This window comes from Colletotrichum truncatum, assembly GCF_014235925.2.
Source record: "Colletotrichum truncatum strain CMES1059 chromosome Unknown Contig_0003, whole genome shotgun sequence".
Lineage (NCBI taxonomy): Eukaryota > Fungi > Ascomycota > Sordariomycetes > Glomerellales > Glomerellaceae > Colletotrichum > Colletotrichum truncatum.
The window spans coordinates 712,041-726,388 of NW_027222400.1; the positions used below are offsets into that span (position 1 = coordinate 712,041).

The following is a 14,348-nucleotide window of genomic DNA, read 5'->3' on the forward strand; positions in this document are numbered from 1 at the left end:
CGCCGCTACACTATAAGCCGTCAATTAGCGCAGTCATTCATTGTGGGCGAAACCAGCACAGAACGCTCAGAATGGAAAAGTGGTGTTGTTGGTTGGAAGAACTAACTAACTGGCTAGAGGGCTGTGGAGGCTGGCTAAGACCAGTGGTGGCGGCCGTCAGCCCACGTGACGGGCCGGCGAGGCCTGCCACCCACACCCCCTCTCAGACTCCTCAGCGAAAAAGCAGTAGAATAATAGGAAATACAGGAAAAGTCCCAAATCCTCCAAATCCGAGGAGTTCTCAACTATTAGAAAACTCGGTCAATTACCGGTTAAACCTGGCCAATAGGAGGCCGTGAAATCCTCCGAATCCCGAAGTCTCAATATCAATAGTCCCACAGTCTCAAAATCCCCCTCTCAATCCAATCCCTCCGCCATGCCCAACAAACGAACGAATTCCTTGTGTTTGACCGCAACCAGTGGCTTCGTGAGTCCATCGGCGGCCATATCAGCGCCCTTGATGAGTCGGAGTTCGATGCTTTTCGCAGTGTGAACCTCCTGTATGATCCATTTGTATCGGACGTCGATGTGGCGGGTTCGTGCCTCGTTGAGTGGGTTCATGACGTTGTCGTAGCCGTTGGCACTGTCAGTGAACATGATAGTAGGCGTGGTGATGGGTTTGCCGAGCAGTTGGGAGAGGCAACGTCTGATCCACTTCACAGCAATTGCCGTAGGTGTGAGATTGATGAATTCAGCCTCCGTGGTGCTCAAAGTCACGAAAGTCTGTTTCTTTGACTTCCAAGCAATCGGCGCACCAGCGAGGAAGACGACGTAACCACCTGTCGAGACTCGTGATGGCTTGTTGTCAGCGAAAGAGGCATCTGCAGCAGCGTAGAGCCCCAACTCGTTGATCGTGGGGATGCCTCCAAGTACAATACCGAGATAAACGGTGCCCTTGAGGTATCGGAATAAGTGCTTAATAGCACGAAGATGGGCCTTAGAAGGCCCTGAATTCGCCTGTGACAATTTACTGACGGTGTAGGCCATGTCAACGCGAGTTCCAGCCACCAGGAAGTTAAGGCAGCCGGTTTGTTCGATGTAAAGTTGTTGTTCGTCAAGCGAGCACTCGTTCTTGTCCCAGGTGACGGGCAGATCGTCAGTGGTCGCCATAGGCGTCTTGACAGCACTCAAACCATCAAAGTCGAATCGTTGAAGCACTGCTTTTGCGTACTTGGCTTGGGAAACGAAAATCTTACCGGCAGCTCTGTCGCGTTCAATCTGGAAACCGAGAAAATCGGTAGCCTCGCCGAGGTCTTTAAGAGAACAGACCTTCTCGAGGAGACGACGAACTTCCATCATGACTTGCTTGTTGGGAGCGGCGATGGCGTTGTCGTCGACGTACATAAGAACGTACGCTTTAATCTTGTGATTGACGAAGAGACAAACCTCCCCATCAACAGCAGTGAAGCCAATTCGTTCCATTTCACCCTTGATAAGTCGAAACCACCAAAGTGGTGATTTTCTCAATCCATAGAGTGCCTTGTGGAGCAGCCAAACCTTGTTGTCTGCAGTGGCGTAGCCAGCGGGGGGCCGGACGTACACCTTAACCCCCTCTGGAATCGAGGCGGCTAGGAAAGCAGTGTCGAAATCATATACTTCGTATTCAAGATCGAGAAGTGCGACAACTGCGAAGAAAAGGCGGGTTGCGGTGGCAGAGGCAACTGCAGCGTAAACCTCTTGCGATGACCAGTCACCTTTCTCGTGGTTTCCACAAACCACATATCGGGCCTTGTAGCGCACGATTTCGTTGTTTTTGTTGGTTTTGATGTCACATACCCACTTGCCGGGCAGGACTTTAGCATAGGAGCGTACGCCACTGGCGGCTCGGTAGTGACCAGGTGGTCGCTGGGCTGAGGCGCGGCGAGGTCGAGAGGACTCTGCCGGTTGACTCGTTGCTTCCTCAACAATCGTGGAGAGGGAATCAGGGTCCTGGTGATCAGTTTCCATTGTTTCCACGGAAGCGACGAATTCGTCATCATTCAATTCGTTAGTAATGCTGTCACGAGGTGTAGCAGTGGTCTCCAACAGGTTCTCTGGTGGCGGAGACATGAGATGTGTATCAGTGGGTGCCATCGCTTTTTCAACGATGGTCTCATCTGGTTTGGGATCACCAGTCACGGGTTTTTCACCTTCAATAGGCTTCTGACGGATGGTGTACTGGATGATGATATCTGGTTCGACAAACGCGGCATCATGTTCAATTTCATCAATGTTGGGTGTGCCAGTAGTTGGAGGCAACACTGTCTTGTGCGGTTCCTCACGAAATCGAACATCTCTGCAGCGAATAACCTCCTTTCGATCAGGCAGGTAAACGTAGTAAATGTGGCCACGAAGAGAACCGTAACCGACGAGGAATCCCTTGATTGCTCGTGGTTCCATCTTGGCAGAGCGCATAGGGCGTCGAGGGCCCTTCTTGTGTACGTAGGCAGCACAGCCAAACGTTCGGAGATGTTCAATGTGGGGGGCCTCACGTTCAGCAGCCAAGTTCAGCTCTCTCGCCATGATCTCGTGAGGGCTCAAGTTACCCTTGGAGGGTGTGGGCAAGAGGTTGAGAATCTGAGTCACCGAATCGATGCTGTAATCCCACAGTTCCTCTGGAAGGACATGTCAATCAGCTGTGTCCGGGCGCCTTCGACGATGGTACGACCAGCACGCTCAATAGAACCGTTCATGGAAGGCGTGTAGGCAATAGTCGTGTTGTGGCGAGTACCCTCGAAGTAGGGGTCGTTGAAAACCTTGATTAGCTCGGGAGCATTGTCAGAAACCCAAACCTTGGGCTTGAGGCCGGTGAGACTGTAGAATTCAGTATCCCATTTCTTGATAGCTGCCAGGATGGTGGCAAACTTGTGGTTGGGCAGAAAAACAACCCAGTGGTAACCACTATACTTATCCATGAGGTGTAGAACCTGACGGTTCCCTTTTGTTGATAGGGGAAGAACACCAACGAGATCAAGGTGAATTTCATCGCCAATACTCGTAAGTGGAAGTGGGTGGTCTCGACTAATCCGTTCAGTGGATTTGCTGAGATGGCAAGACTCACAGAAGAAAGCGTCAATTTCTGACGTTGTGAACCGAATGCCAACACGGCGGCAAGCCTCCACAACACGTGATGGGTGGGCGTGAACCAGCCGGCGGTGCATCAGTTCAAGAGACGGTCGCTGGGTAGCCCGGAAGGCGGCGAGGCTGACAGCAATATCTCGAGGCACGTGATTTCCAGTATCATGAGTCTCAACGACGCAGACGTCAGAAACCCAATGAACTTTGGCAAGGGAAGTGCGCTGTGTCACGTGTATGAGGCTTGAGGTCTGCCAATCATATTCCACGTGATCACGACGAAGTTTTCCAGGGCTCAGTAAGTTGGCTGGGCTGGAAGGGTTGTACTCAACGTTGTGAAGTGTCCAATCGTGAATAACGTCAGGGTTGGTGGGGTCTTGGGTCTGGAAGAAGACGGTGCCCACGCCAAGTGACCGGACTGGGGCGCCGGAGGCAGAAGTGGAAGGTGTCAAATCGCTCTTTTCAGCGTACTTGACGAAATATCGCAAGTTGTTGAAGGTTGAAGTAGTACAACCAGAATCGAGAACGATATCGTCTCGGGTGATGAGGTCATCGCGGGCAGCAGTGAAAACTGCTGGGCTGGCGATGGAGGCAAGGGCAGACTGACCCAAGATGGCAGGTGACGCTCTGACAACAGTCTGGCGGGTGCCATCAACAGAAGTAGGCTGATCCCAGCGGCAGCGATCGCCACACACGTGCTTTCTCGCTTTTTCAATCAACTTATCCCGGTTGACGTAGTGTAGAGGGATGAGATTGGGGTGGGCGACATAGCACTTTGTGGTCTCGTGATCACAGTTGCAGTGGTCGCACTTCTTCTTTTCCTTGGAGGCAGTGACAGTGGAGGTGACGGTGGTGGTGACGGCTGGAGAGGCAGGACCCCCACTGCCAGCAGACTTGCCTCCAGGTGTGTTGCGAATAGTGGCATAACTGCGCTTTTGATCCTCGTCTTGGGCAAGCGTGTAAATCGTATCAGCCACCTCATTCCACGTGGGATGGGTGGCGCCCTTCGATGTGAAATGCTTGTACGTATCGGGAAGTCGGTCCTTAAAGAAGTTAAGGAGGAAAACAGCGAGGAAGGAGTCTGGCAGACGACCGTGAATGGTCTCAATACGCTTTCTGAGGTGGTGACAGCGATTGAGGGCATCGTGAAGAGTCTTGTGATCGTTGGCGGTGGTCTTGGCAAACTCGTCAACAAGGGCAGCTGTGGCGTCTTGTGAGATTCTCGGAATGTGCTTCTCGAGCGCCTGCCACAATTCGTAAGGGTTTCCATCGTCAACCCAACCCGCTGTGCAGAGCTTGTCGAGTACCGATTCGCTGGCGTTCATGAGGAGACCATTCGTGACGTTACGGTTCTTTCTCCATTCCTCTGCAGCGATAGGGTCAGCAGGGCGAGGGACGTCAGTCTCGAGGAATATCTCGAAGTCGTATCCTCGCAGGGTCGCTGTAACAAGCATGCGCCATGTGTTCCAGTTGGATTCACCTTTCAGGCGAGGAAGAGGCGTGAAGACGGTCTTGAAGTCGTTTTGAGACATCTTGAAGTGAAAAATGAGGGTATCACAACAGTGCGGGACAGACTTATGGTCGCACCTCGATCACAGGCGTTTCTCCGAGGCCGCAGCTTTGGAGGCGTGTCTGTACGTTAGATGGCTTACTTTCGCTGCCACCTACGCGTGCTGTTGGAAAGGGAAGGTATTGAAGGGAAGGTATTGATGAGTAAATGGTACTGAAGAAGTATGAATGTTGTGTAGGAGGGAGAATCTTGCGTAAGAACACGAGAAATGGGTGGAATTGTGAGATCCGACCGTAGAAATACGGTGAATCGAAGGGAAGAATGAATACTCGTAGAAGATACGAGAAACTGATGGGCTGGTTCGAAAAACCGAAGCTGAAATGGTTGAATTCTCGTGAAAAACGAGGAATCGAAGTAAAAGTTGTAGTTGTGACTGAAAAGTCTGTTGTTGACCGTGGTGTTCGTGAAAACCAGTGGGTTGTGGTGGTCGGTCGCGTGCCACGTGATATTCGTGCGCGCCAGGCAGCCAATGTCGCGTCAGAAAGTGAAATTCGTCAGCGAAGAGGAAGGAAAGAAAGCGAGAAAATCGCACAGAAGGGTAAATAAAGCGAATAAAATCGCAAAAATTCGTGAATCAATAGAAAATTGACAGACGAGTAGAGTAATGGGTAAAACGACGTTATTCCGAAAGAATAACGCTGGGCTCATAACCTGTGGGCGAAACCAGCACAGAACGCTCAGAATGGAAAAGTGGTGTTGTTGGTTGGAAGAACTAACTAACTGGCTAGAGGGCTGTGGAGGCTGGCTAAGACCAGTGGTGGCGGCCGTCAGCCCACGTGACGGGCCGGCGAGGCCTGCCACCCACATTCATGACATACGAGGTATCAAGGCCATCTTACCCGAACTTTCGACTGCTTGCAGCGAATACAGGCACCAGACCGCCGGGTTTCTCTCTGGCTAGTTGCTTGAGCTGCAGTGAGCTTGCCACGCCTTCCTCCTCTGCGTTTCGGGGGCAGCTGCACGTCACACTGACTGTCTGCGTGTCTCCTTTTGGACTGAGCCCTTGGAGGCAAGGCCGCAGACGCTGGAATTTTCGAAGCTGCTGGAAGGTCGGTAATTGGACACAGGGACTCAAGTATCAGGGCGTTGGAAGGGTCGGTGTTGAGCGTGTTTAAATGATCATCATTCGGAAGTGCCTGTTGGGCCTGTTACACCTGAAATCCAAAAGTCTACCAAGTTTCGATTTTGTAGCAAAGCCCTTTGGAGAAGGAGTACTGACCAATGCTGTAGAAGGTTCGAATATGGTGTCATGCCACAGAGGAATCATTGCTTCTCCCCTGGTGTCTGGATATTCAACTGAGGGTTGGAACATAATGTTATCTTGGGGATCCTGTTGAGTTTCCCAGAAACCAGCGTGGGTATTCAGGGGTTGGGATATGGCGATATCCCATTGGAAGTTTTCTAGAGAATTCAATTGCTCGTCCCAAACTCCTGTGGAATCAATTGAAGGATAAAACATGGCGCCGTCCCACTGAAAACTTTGTTGCTCGCCAAAAACATTCGTGTTTTCAACTTGATTCGCACCCTCAAAGACGTTGTCCATGTCAAAGAAATTCTCAATCTCTGTTAAGGTAAGCTCCTCGGGCTGGTAGTCGCCTGGCGAAGAACCCATCTTGAATGCCGTTGATATCTGGTGTGTGAGTCTGAATAGCCATGATCTCTGCGGGCTCTTGCATTCTTATACTTCGATCACAACTCCAAGTGGCAAGGCTGGAGGAAAAAGCAAGAACAAGGACAAGAGAAAATGACACAGCACGAACCAATGAGATTCAGCATCGGTGAGAGCTCTGAAGACCAGGATAGCTAGCAACCAATCATGTGTATGATCGGTGTCCTCAATATCCAGGGGTTGGATATCACACAAGCTGCATATCATGGAATAGCCAATCATGACTGAGATCGGTATTCAAAATTGCAAAAAATGGTAAAGCAGCTACATGAGGGAATAGCCCTTATGTTCCTGGTCACCACCACAATATGATATATGGGCGAACAGGAGACGAAACACTGCCCATCTCATCATGTATTTCCTCTCCAGAGCTCGTTCTCATCTGTTCAGTTATGTTGGTCTGACTACCTAGGTAGAGATATGATGAGCGAGCGATGCTATTATTCGTAGGAATCTTTCAAAAACAAGGTTAAAAGCGCCATGTAAGTGATTAGACTAAGACATGTATTTGGACATCCAGCCCGCTGATGAGTATACCCGCTCACAAGGGTTCTCAATGCTTTGAATTGGAGGTTAACATAGTCGAGAAATTTGATCATGGGTTAGCCCGCCTCAAACAGGTCTTCCTGAAACATGGCTCTTCTATGCTTTGGGTAACGGATTTGAAGGAGTGGGATTCTCTGCTGATACATGAAGAACTGATATATGGAGGAGAATAAGAGAGGGCAACAAGATGACTTGCCAGGCCATAGTGGCGTAGAACTTCTCGCGGTTACCACCTCAGTATCCGAGTCACATCCAAGTATATTCCCTCTTGTAGACTGCCGAGAACGGCTGAATATTGCACTTCAGTCTCTTTGAATCATTACTAGCCTTGAAAAAACATGTCCTGCATTGATAGGTGGCCGTTCTTGTGGCATTATCTTTAGGCGATGGTGAAAGAATGGGAACTGTTATGTGTTTATGCCCTAGCCAGCATAACGTGGCTGGGTGCAATTCACCTAGTGCAGAAATTACATTACCAAAATGAGCCAACTATAGCATACTGACCTACACTGGTTGACTATCATTGATAGTTCCAGAAGACTCGATAGTTATTACAAGTTCATTTGCTTGCTTAGACTTTACTTTCACCTTGGTTGGTGATGATATTAACAGCTTATTAAGACTTTCCCGAGGCATACAAAACATTACTTGACCGGTTGAATAGCAACCAAACTGGGGATCACGTATTGCTTTGGAGTTATAAGAATTATACAATATACGGTCTTAACGACAGTCGATCCATCACTTTTAAAGACATTAGACACTTGAAGGGATCTGCAGATACCGATGGAACTCCTTTGGATAGCCATCGAACTTGAGGCAGCCGGAGAGAAAGCATTTAAGGGAAATTTAAGGGTAAGGTAATCATGATCATATTTTAGTTAAAGGTTTAATAACCCAAGACTACTCACATTTCAACCGCAGGAAACCAGCCCAGAAGTCAAACTGTAAGGACTCAGATTATTACTTGCCAGCTACTACATAACTACTCATGTATGATTGGATCGGAAGTGTCGGTCATAACTCTGAAGGCTGTCACGCAAGAAACTTTTATAATAATTTAATAAACTCGTTAATCTCATACAGGGGGCGACGTTTGTCGTAGCATCTGCCAGTATAGTTCCCGTGCAACCCCTATTGCTTAGGACCTTAGCACAACCAAGGTATATATGTAGTGAATCTTACCGTTTTCAACTAACTAACAGTTAAGCCTTCATCTGATGTTGCAGACTAAATTGAAGCTAAAAGCTTCAATGGTATTCCCAGAAGTTCTCATTGTCAGTCCTTGCAAAACCTCGACTCTGTCTAAAAAGACACTGGACTGCGGCCTGCAGCAGCGTAGGTGGCTCTTCCGCATTCTCATGTCTGGAATACCAGGCCCTAGCCAGTCTAGGCAATCTGATCGGTTCTTGCAGTGATATCTCGAGTTTCACGTGCGTACATCCATTTGTCGCCACCTGAGAAAGGTACCATGTAGATTATAAACTAAAACAAACGCTCATTTGGGAAATCAGTGATGATAATAGCACTTCTTAAACCCAATCTCCACATTATGAATTGCTATCAGAACGCCGGAGAGTTTCCCCGCATCAGCGCGGCAGTACTGCGGAATATTGTTGAGTATCTATATCATTTACCTTTTGACGCCCGCCGTTAAAGTCAACATATCCCGGTTTCAAGACAGCACTTGTCGGCGACTTAATGACTCTTTTGTACGAGAAACTTGGAATCTTCACAAAAGGGCTGCATCCTTTTGTCAACATCAAACAAACCGTTATTGGGGGCTGTTTCTGCCTGTCAACACCTGTTTTCAACCCCGCCAGACCTTGCTATATCTGGAGTTATTGGGCAGAATCCCTCCGGGAGCAGAGCCGCGGTTTCCGCATCCTATAGTTTGTTTCTTAAGATATCGATTTCACATGTGTTCTTGTCATGCGGAGGGCTATATTTCGACAAGTTATCAACGCCGGCCAGGAACGAAACTTAACACCACCTGCGGCTCAAACACCGCGCAAGCTATATGTCTCACAGATATTGAAAATACGGCGTGTTCGTTCACGGCGTCGAATCTCGCTTTGACGAGCAAGGCCATGCCATGAGATCATTTTGGTCTGATGATGAACCAAGGCCGCCGACGCTGCTTTGTCAGAGTTTCTTCGGCTTGGCTTTTAATTTACTTGATGGGATTACTCTACGTACTTGACATCACAATGTCGAGAGACGAGATCTGAATATTCGTCCAATGAGGGAGTGGCGAGCAGCCTTCTCGAACAAACCTCACAGTTAGGTTCGTCTGCTGTGAATCGATCGACACACGATAAGCACTCAGTTGGGGGATCCGTGAGATATGCTGCCTAACCTATGGGGAAATTTCTGCCCGTTGACATACACAGCGTGTCATATTAGCTTCATCGCCGAAATTCCCCGCAAAGACACGTGTGAGAAGAGGGTCTAATCGCACACAGTGGTTGTCCACCATAGCAGTGCGCAATACCCGCCATGCTGCAACACTCAAATCCGATTAGAGCCGGAGCAGGAAACAAGAGATCGGCGGCAAACCACTCACAACCGCACATCCGCGGCCGGAGACTGCCCAAGCAGTCGGCACCTTGCGTCTCCCTCTCGATGATCCGGCAACCCGAACACCAGGAGACTCATGTCCGCGAGTGCAAGGCCGATCCCCGTTGCGTGGGGCTCTTGTCCGTGCCATGGAAATGGGAGCTAGGAGATCCCCGAGTTGCGCAATTCCGGGGACGCCTTAGTCAAGGGGGCGCAGTCATCGCTTAAGGAACTCGGTCCGCTCAGTCGACAGAGCTTTTTCAGCTCTCATGCTGATAGCGTAGCTTCCGCCCCAACACATGGCGAATTCTGCATCACGAAATGCTCCATGTATTCTATATCGTCCATTTTATTGATGGAGACGCCCTAACGATGGAGTCGACGTGATTGCATTGTCATCATTACCGGTTCGTTTTGGATACGATGTCTCTGGTCACGGCTGAACATGGCTTAGGATCTTTCCATGAGTCGCTAGTGTACGGCAGGAAGTGGATGATGAATATATTGGGGAGCTGACTGGTGTCCTCGCCACTCGTCTCGTCTCACTTGTACCACACCAAGGCATCAGCCGAAGCTCAAGCACCTGTCAAAATAGCGAGCTGCCAAGTCAAACTTTCCCCTGTTGGTCTGGCCCTCGCAAGCGACAAGCGAAAGCTTTTCAAAACAAGCTGCAAGAATGGTGAACCATTTGTCACATCCAGCGCTGAACCAAGGCCGTAGTCAAGAAACCGTCAACGCCCAGCTTCCTGTCCAGATTTGTTCAGCTGCCCATCCTAAAAGACAAAGCCCACACTCTCTGTGTTCGAAACAAACTAAATGGGTAATCAAGAGTCTAGAGAAGGGAAATGGTGGGGTTATATCGCGTCATCCGATATTGGTATAGCCATCGACAATCATACCTCATGAGACGTCGCGGCGAACTCTATTTTCATAACACCCCTGCATCCATGCCGTGCCTTACCCATGGACGCAGGGGCAGGCCCACGTCGTTTGGCCAAGGAAATGGGGGACTTGCTGGTCTTCAGTCCAGTTAGCCAGGACGTCACCCGGTCACACACACACCACGCCCACACACACATAACACTTGCATCGCGAGAACGACATACACTTTGGGTACAGAAGCACTCTGATCTCTAATGCGCGCCACCAAGTATGACATAGACTCCCTCATGCCCCGGGGTACCCTCCAGCCATTCTGTGGCCACGGCGACGTTTTACCGCAGTCGCCCATCAAGAATGATCTGCCGTGCCGTGGTGAAGCATATTCCGTAGAAATCAGGTTCCCCTTGCGCCCGTGATGGCTGTCATACGTGTAGTCTCTAGTAATCAGAAATCTCTAGAAATCCAACCGTCAAAGTCCGCCAGGTTATCGCCGAAGAACCAAGGCCGCAGAGCCCCCCCCCCCCCCCCCCCCCCCCCCCCCCCCCCCCCCCCCCCCCCCCCCCCTGCAGATCATTACCCTACCATGAGGCAACGGCTCCAAACGGTTCCGATTCACCAAAACCCAGGGGTTCTACCACGGTAGCATCACAGGGCGCAGCAGCACGTGGTGGTGTTCGATATGTAGCCACTTATCCGGGGGAGGAATACCGATAGGGAAACCAAAAAGAACTATACTTGTCGGTTTGGTCCGTTGGCTTGCTGGATCCAGTCTACTGGGAACCGAACTTGCCCCTCCTAAGCGGGACAGACGTCTCACGATGTTCAGCCGCTCTGCCAGTTTTAGTGTCTGCCGGTGTGCTTGTGCCGAGATGCTGGCAAAACACCGCCACTTCGGGTAGAGTGTGTGGTGGTCGAACCAAAGACTTTCATCTCAGCATTTGCCGCTGTCAACGGCCGTAGGAAACATTGTTTGCAAAGCTTACAATTTAGATGATATTGGCCGCTCAAAACATGCAGAGATCGACAATCGCTTCATACCCAGAGCGAATCCCTCTGCGAGCCATAATCGTAGTTAAACACATTTACGCTGTAAATTTGTATAAAAATGGGTTTGATTTCAAGTTTCGTAGAAGAGTAGATGTCTCATCAACCGTAAAGAGAAAAAAGTATACAGTTTAAAAAATGAAAGAAAGAGAGAGAAAAAAGAAACCCGCTATCCGAATTGAAGGTATCAACCACCACACAACCACACTCTCCTCTCCCATCCAAGTCCTGATTCTGTGATTTTTTTTTTTTTTTTTGGGTAGATCAACTTTTTCCTCCACATTGCCTCACACCTCCCCCGAGAAGCAATCCCCTTTACGCTATGGCAGCTCGTACAAACTCTTCTTTCTCCCCTTTGGCTCAGACACAACGAGCGTCTCCTTGCCATCAATCTCCGCCATCTGATACGCACCTCCAAACCCGCCTGGGCTGCCGTCCCATTCGCTGCTCGTCCGACGTCCGACGCTGCCCACGCCCATGCCCATACCATACGTCCCTCCGACCATCGTCCCCGTGCCCATCGAGCTGACCGTGCCCGTGCCGTTGCCGACATTCATACCGCCGTACGCGATCCGTCCGGTATTTGACCGTGACAGATCGCCGTGCATACTCGACCCGTCAAGCTCCACGGGTCCTCTGTCCTTTCTCTCTTTCCTCATCCACCACATGACGCCGACAGCAACGAGCAGCGCACCGCCCACACTCGCACCGACTCCCATGCCGACCATGGCCACAGTTCCCAGCCCTTGCTTCTCTTGGTTGCCGCCGTTGTTGCCCGTGTTCTGTCCCGGGTCGGTCGGCGCCACGCCGTCAGCCACAGCCGGCGTAGACGCAGGGATCTTGGAGGTCATCGTCGGTATCGAAGTCACCGCGGGCGTATGTCCCGGTCCCGTTGCCTCTGCCGCACTTCCTCCGTGGCGGGAGCCCGAGGCGGACGGTGTCGGCGTAGTCTTTGCGTTTGAGTTGAATGTCTGGACGGCCAGTGCGTTTCCCGGCGTGGCGGCGATGAGGGGTCCGAAGATGGCGGCCGGCGTGGAGCAGCAGCGCGTCTTTTCGGCGGCGGATTCGCAGCAGAACTTCCCCGGCGTCGCGAAACCTTGGCTGTCGCATTGCCATACTTGGACGCCGTTGAAGCGGAAGTCGTATGCCGAGCTGTTTTTCCTCGTGTCGGGGTCTATGATGCGTCAGTATAGTTCATTGAGGCCGTCTCCTTCTCATTAGTCTCCACTTCACTCCCCCCTCTCCTTTCTTTTTCTTATAGTGACCTTAACAAGACTTATGAAAAAAGTGAAAAAAAAAAAAAAAAAAACAACTTACTTAGTACGCAATTTTGCGGGCAAATCGGGCTCTGCCAAGTCGGATCCGAACATGTACCTCTCGCATACGCGATGCCAGTGTTGTTAGACGTATCCTCGAGCTTGCACAAGCCGTTGCTCAGACAGGCGTTCACGGAGCCGCAGCACATGCTGACCTCGGCCTTGGGGTCGCACGGAACGTCGAGGCTCTGGATACCGCCAGGGAAGAAGCACAGGTTCGCCGCGGCCCGGACGCCGCTTACGCCCGTTACGGCGAAGCTCGCGGCCATCAGGAGTAATGTCGTTGACCGCATGTTTGTCGTCTTGTCTTTTCTGAGAGAAACGAGTGCGAAAACGGGGGAATCAAACTAAGTACTATGCCAGACGTCGATCACTGTAACTGGACCCAGTTTGATGGATCGTTGAACGGGGCGGGATGGTAGTAATAGATGTGGCGCTTTTAATATGTAAAATTGTCGAGAACCAGCCTCTTTGAATATCGTTTACGGTTTTCGATTTGCCGATATCGTTGACGATGGAGGCTCGGGCCCCTTAGCACTTTGTTCGTTTAGGCGAAGAAGTGTGATGAGGAGAGGAACGAAAGGGAGCGAGTGATTATGGAGATGGGGGAAAAAGGGGTGTGTGTGTGTGTGAGGGGGAATATGATGTTCCCGGTATTGGGTTATTGGTGATGGGTATGTACGGTGATGCTACTCTGCGCTTCCGAAACAGTACTCGATCGACGACGGATAGATGGGATAGCAATAACAACAACGGGATATATATAAAAGAAAAAGACGAAGCAAGAGGCTCTCGATCCTCCCCCGTAGGATTAAGATTACCTCACAAAAGTAACAAGTAAGGAAAAAACAAAGATGATGTTAAAGAGTGTACTGGGGTTCTTATTCCCAACGCTTCGATGATGATGGTGATGATGATGGATGAGTAGATCGAGGTAGTAATGGCGTGTGTGTGTGTGTGCGTGCGTAGTAATCGTCGGTGTTCAGGAGAAACGTAATCAACACGTCCAACCACGGGTCGAAGCAAAAAAAAGAGGAACTGAGCAAAAGAATTGCAAACGACGACGACGACGACGACGACGACGACAACAACAACAACACGAAAAGGAGTGAGAAGGAAGTTTGCAAAGAAAGTCCGAAAACCTCTCCAATTCCCAAAAGAAAGGCGGCGCAGCCTACCCTTAAGAGAGATCACATATCCCAAACCCATCCGCTTCCGTTCCCCCCTCTTTTCCATCACACACACATACTCTCTCTCTCTTGAAGACTACAACTTCCTGAATCCCGGATGGTCATCCGTGCTCCATTCTCCATATCGCCTCTCACTCTCCCACACCCCACGAACACCTCGCCGGCAGCACGCCGACCCGACCTTGACACTCCTCCCTCTGGACACCCCAGTAAACCAGGCAAGCAGACAGGCATACAGAGAGAGACAGAAAAGAAGGTATGCCCTCGCATCCCTCCCCTCCAGCAAGGTCCCAGATTCAGGGAACCCCTGGACTGTGTCGAACGCAAGCCATAGAAGTATCCAAACGTAAGGGGGGGGGGGACGACGAAAAAGGTGACCAACCGTCGTTCGAAAGAGGTTAAAAAAAAAGAGGACCCTCTCCCAAAAGGCCTAGCAACTCCAAAGCCCCCCGTCGTACAGTACAAAAAACCTGGGACAC

The 14,348-nt window shown here is 50.5% G+C and overlaps 4 protein-coding genes across 4 annotated transcripts; all 4 read right to left on the reverse strand.

The window, feature by feature from the left end:
• Positions 1-396: 396 nt before the first annotated feature.
• CTRU02_205067 (KilA-N domain-containing protein) lies at positions 397-4,625 on the reverse strand (the record flags this gene model as incomplete). The annotated part of the gene is made up of 2 exons (XM_070204482.1): positions 397-2,633; positions 2,705-4,625. The coding sequence occupies 2 exons, from the start codon at positions 4,623-4,625 to the stop codon at positions 397-399; spliced, it is 4,158 nt and encodes a 1,385-aa protein (XP_070061586.1).
• Positions 4,626-5,140: 515 nt separating this feature from the next.
• Positions 5,141-5,311, reverse strand: CTRU02_205068 (uncharacterized protein; the record flags this gene model as incomplete). The annotated part of the gene is made up of 1 exon (XM_036724343.2): positions 5,141-5,311. One exon carries the CDS (start codon positions 5,309-5,311, stop codon positions 5,141-5,143), a length of 171 nt encoding a protein of 56 aa, XP_036583970.2.
• Positions 5,312-5,811: 500 nt separating this feature from the next.
• Positions 5,812-6,275, reverse strand: CTRU02_205069 (uncharacterized protein; the record flags this gene model as incomplete). Its single annotated transcript, XM_070204483.1, has 2 exons — positions 5,812-5,817; positions 5,883-6,275. 2 exons carry the CDS (start codon positions 6,273-6,275, stop codon positions 5,812-5,814), a joined length of 399 nt encoding a protein of 132 aa, XP_070061587.1.
• Positions 6,276-11,683: 5,408 nt separating this feature from the next.
• CTRU02_205070 (uncharacterized protein) lies at positions 11,684-12,972 on the reverse strand (the record flags this gene model as incomplete). Its single annotated transcript, XM_070204484.1, has 3 exons — positions 11,684-12,246; positions 12,271-12,537; positions 12,681-12,972. The coding sequence occupies 3 exons, from the start codon at positions 12,970-12,972 to the stop codon at positions 11,684-11,686; spliced, it is 1,122 nt and encodes a 373-aa protein (XP_070061588.1).
• Positions 12,973-14,348: the final 1,376 nt, after the last annotated feature.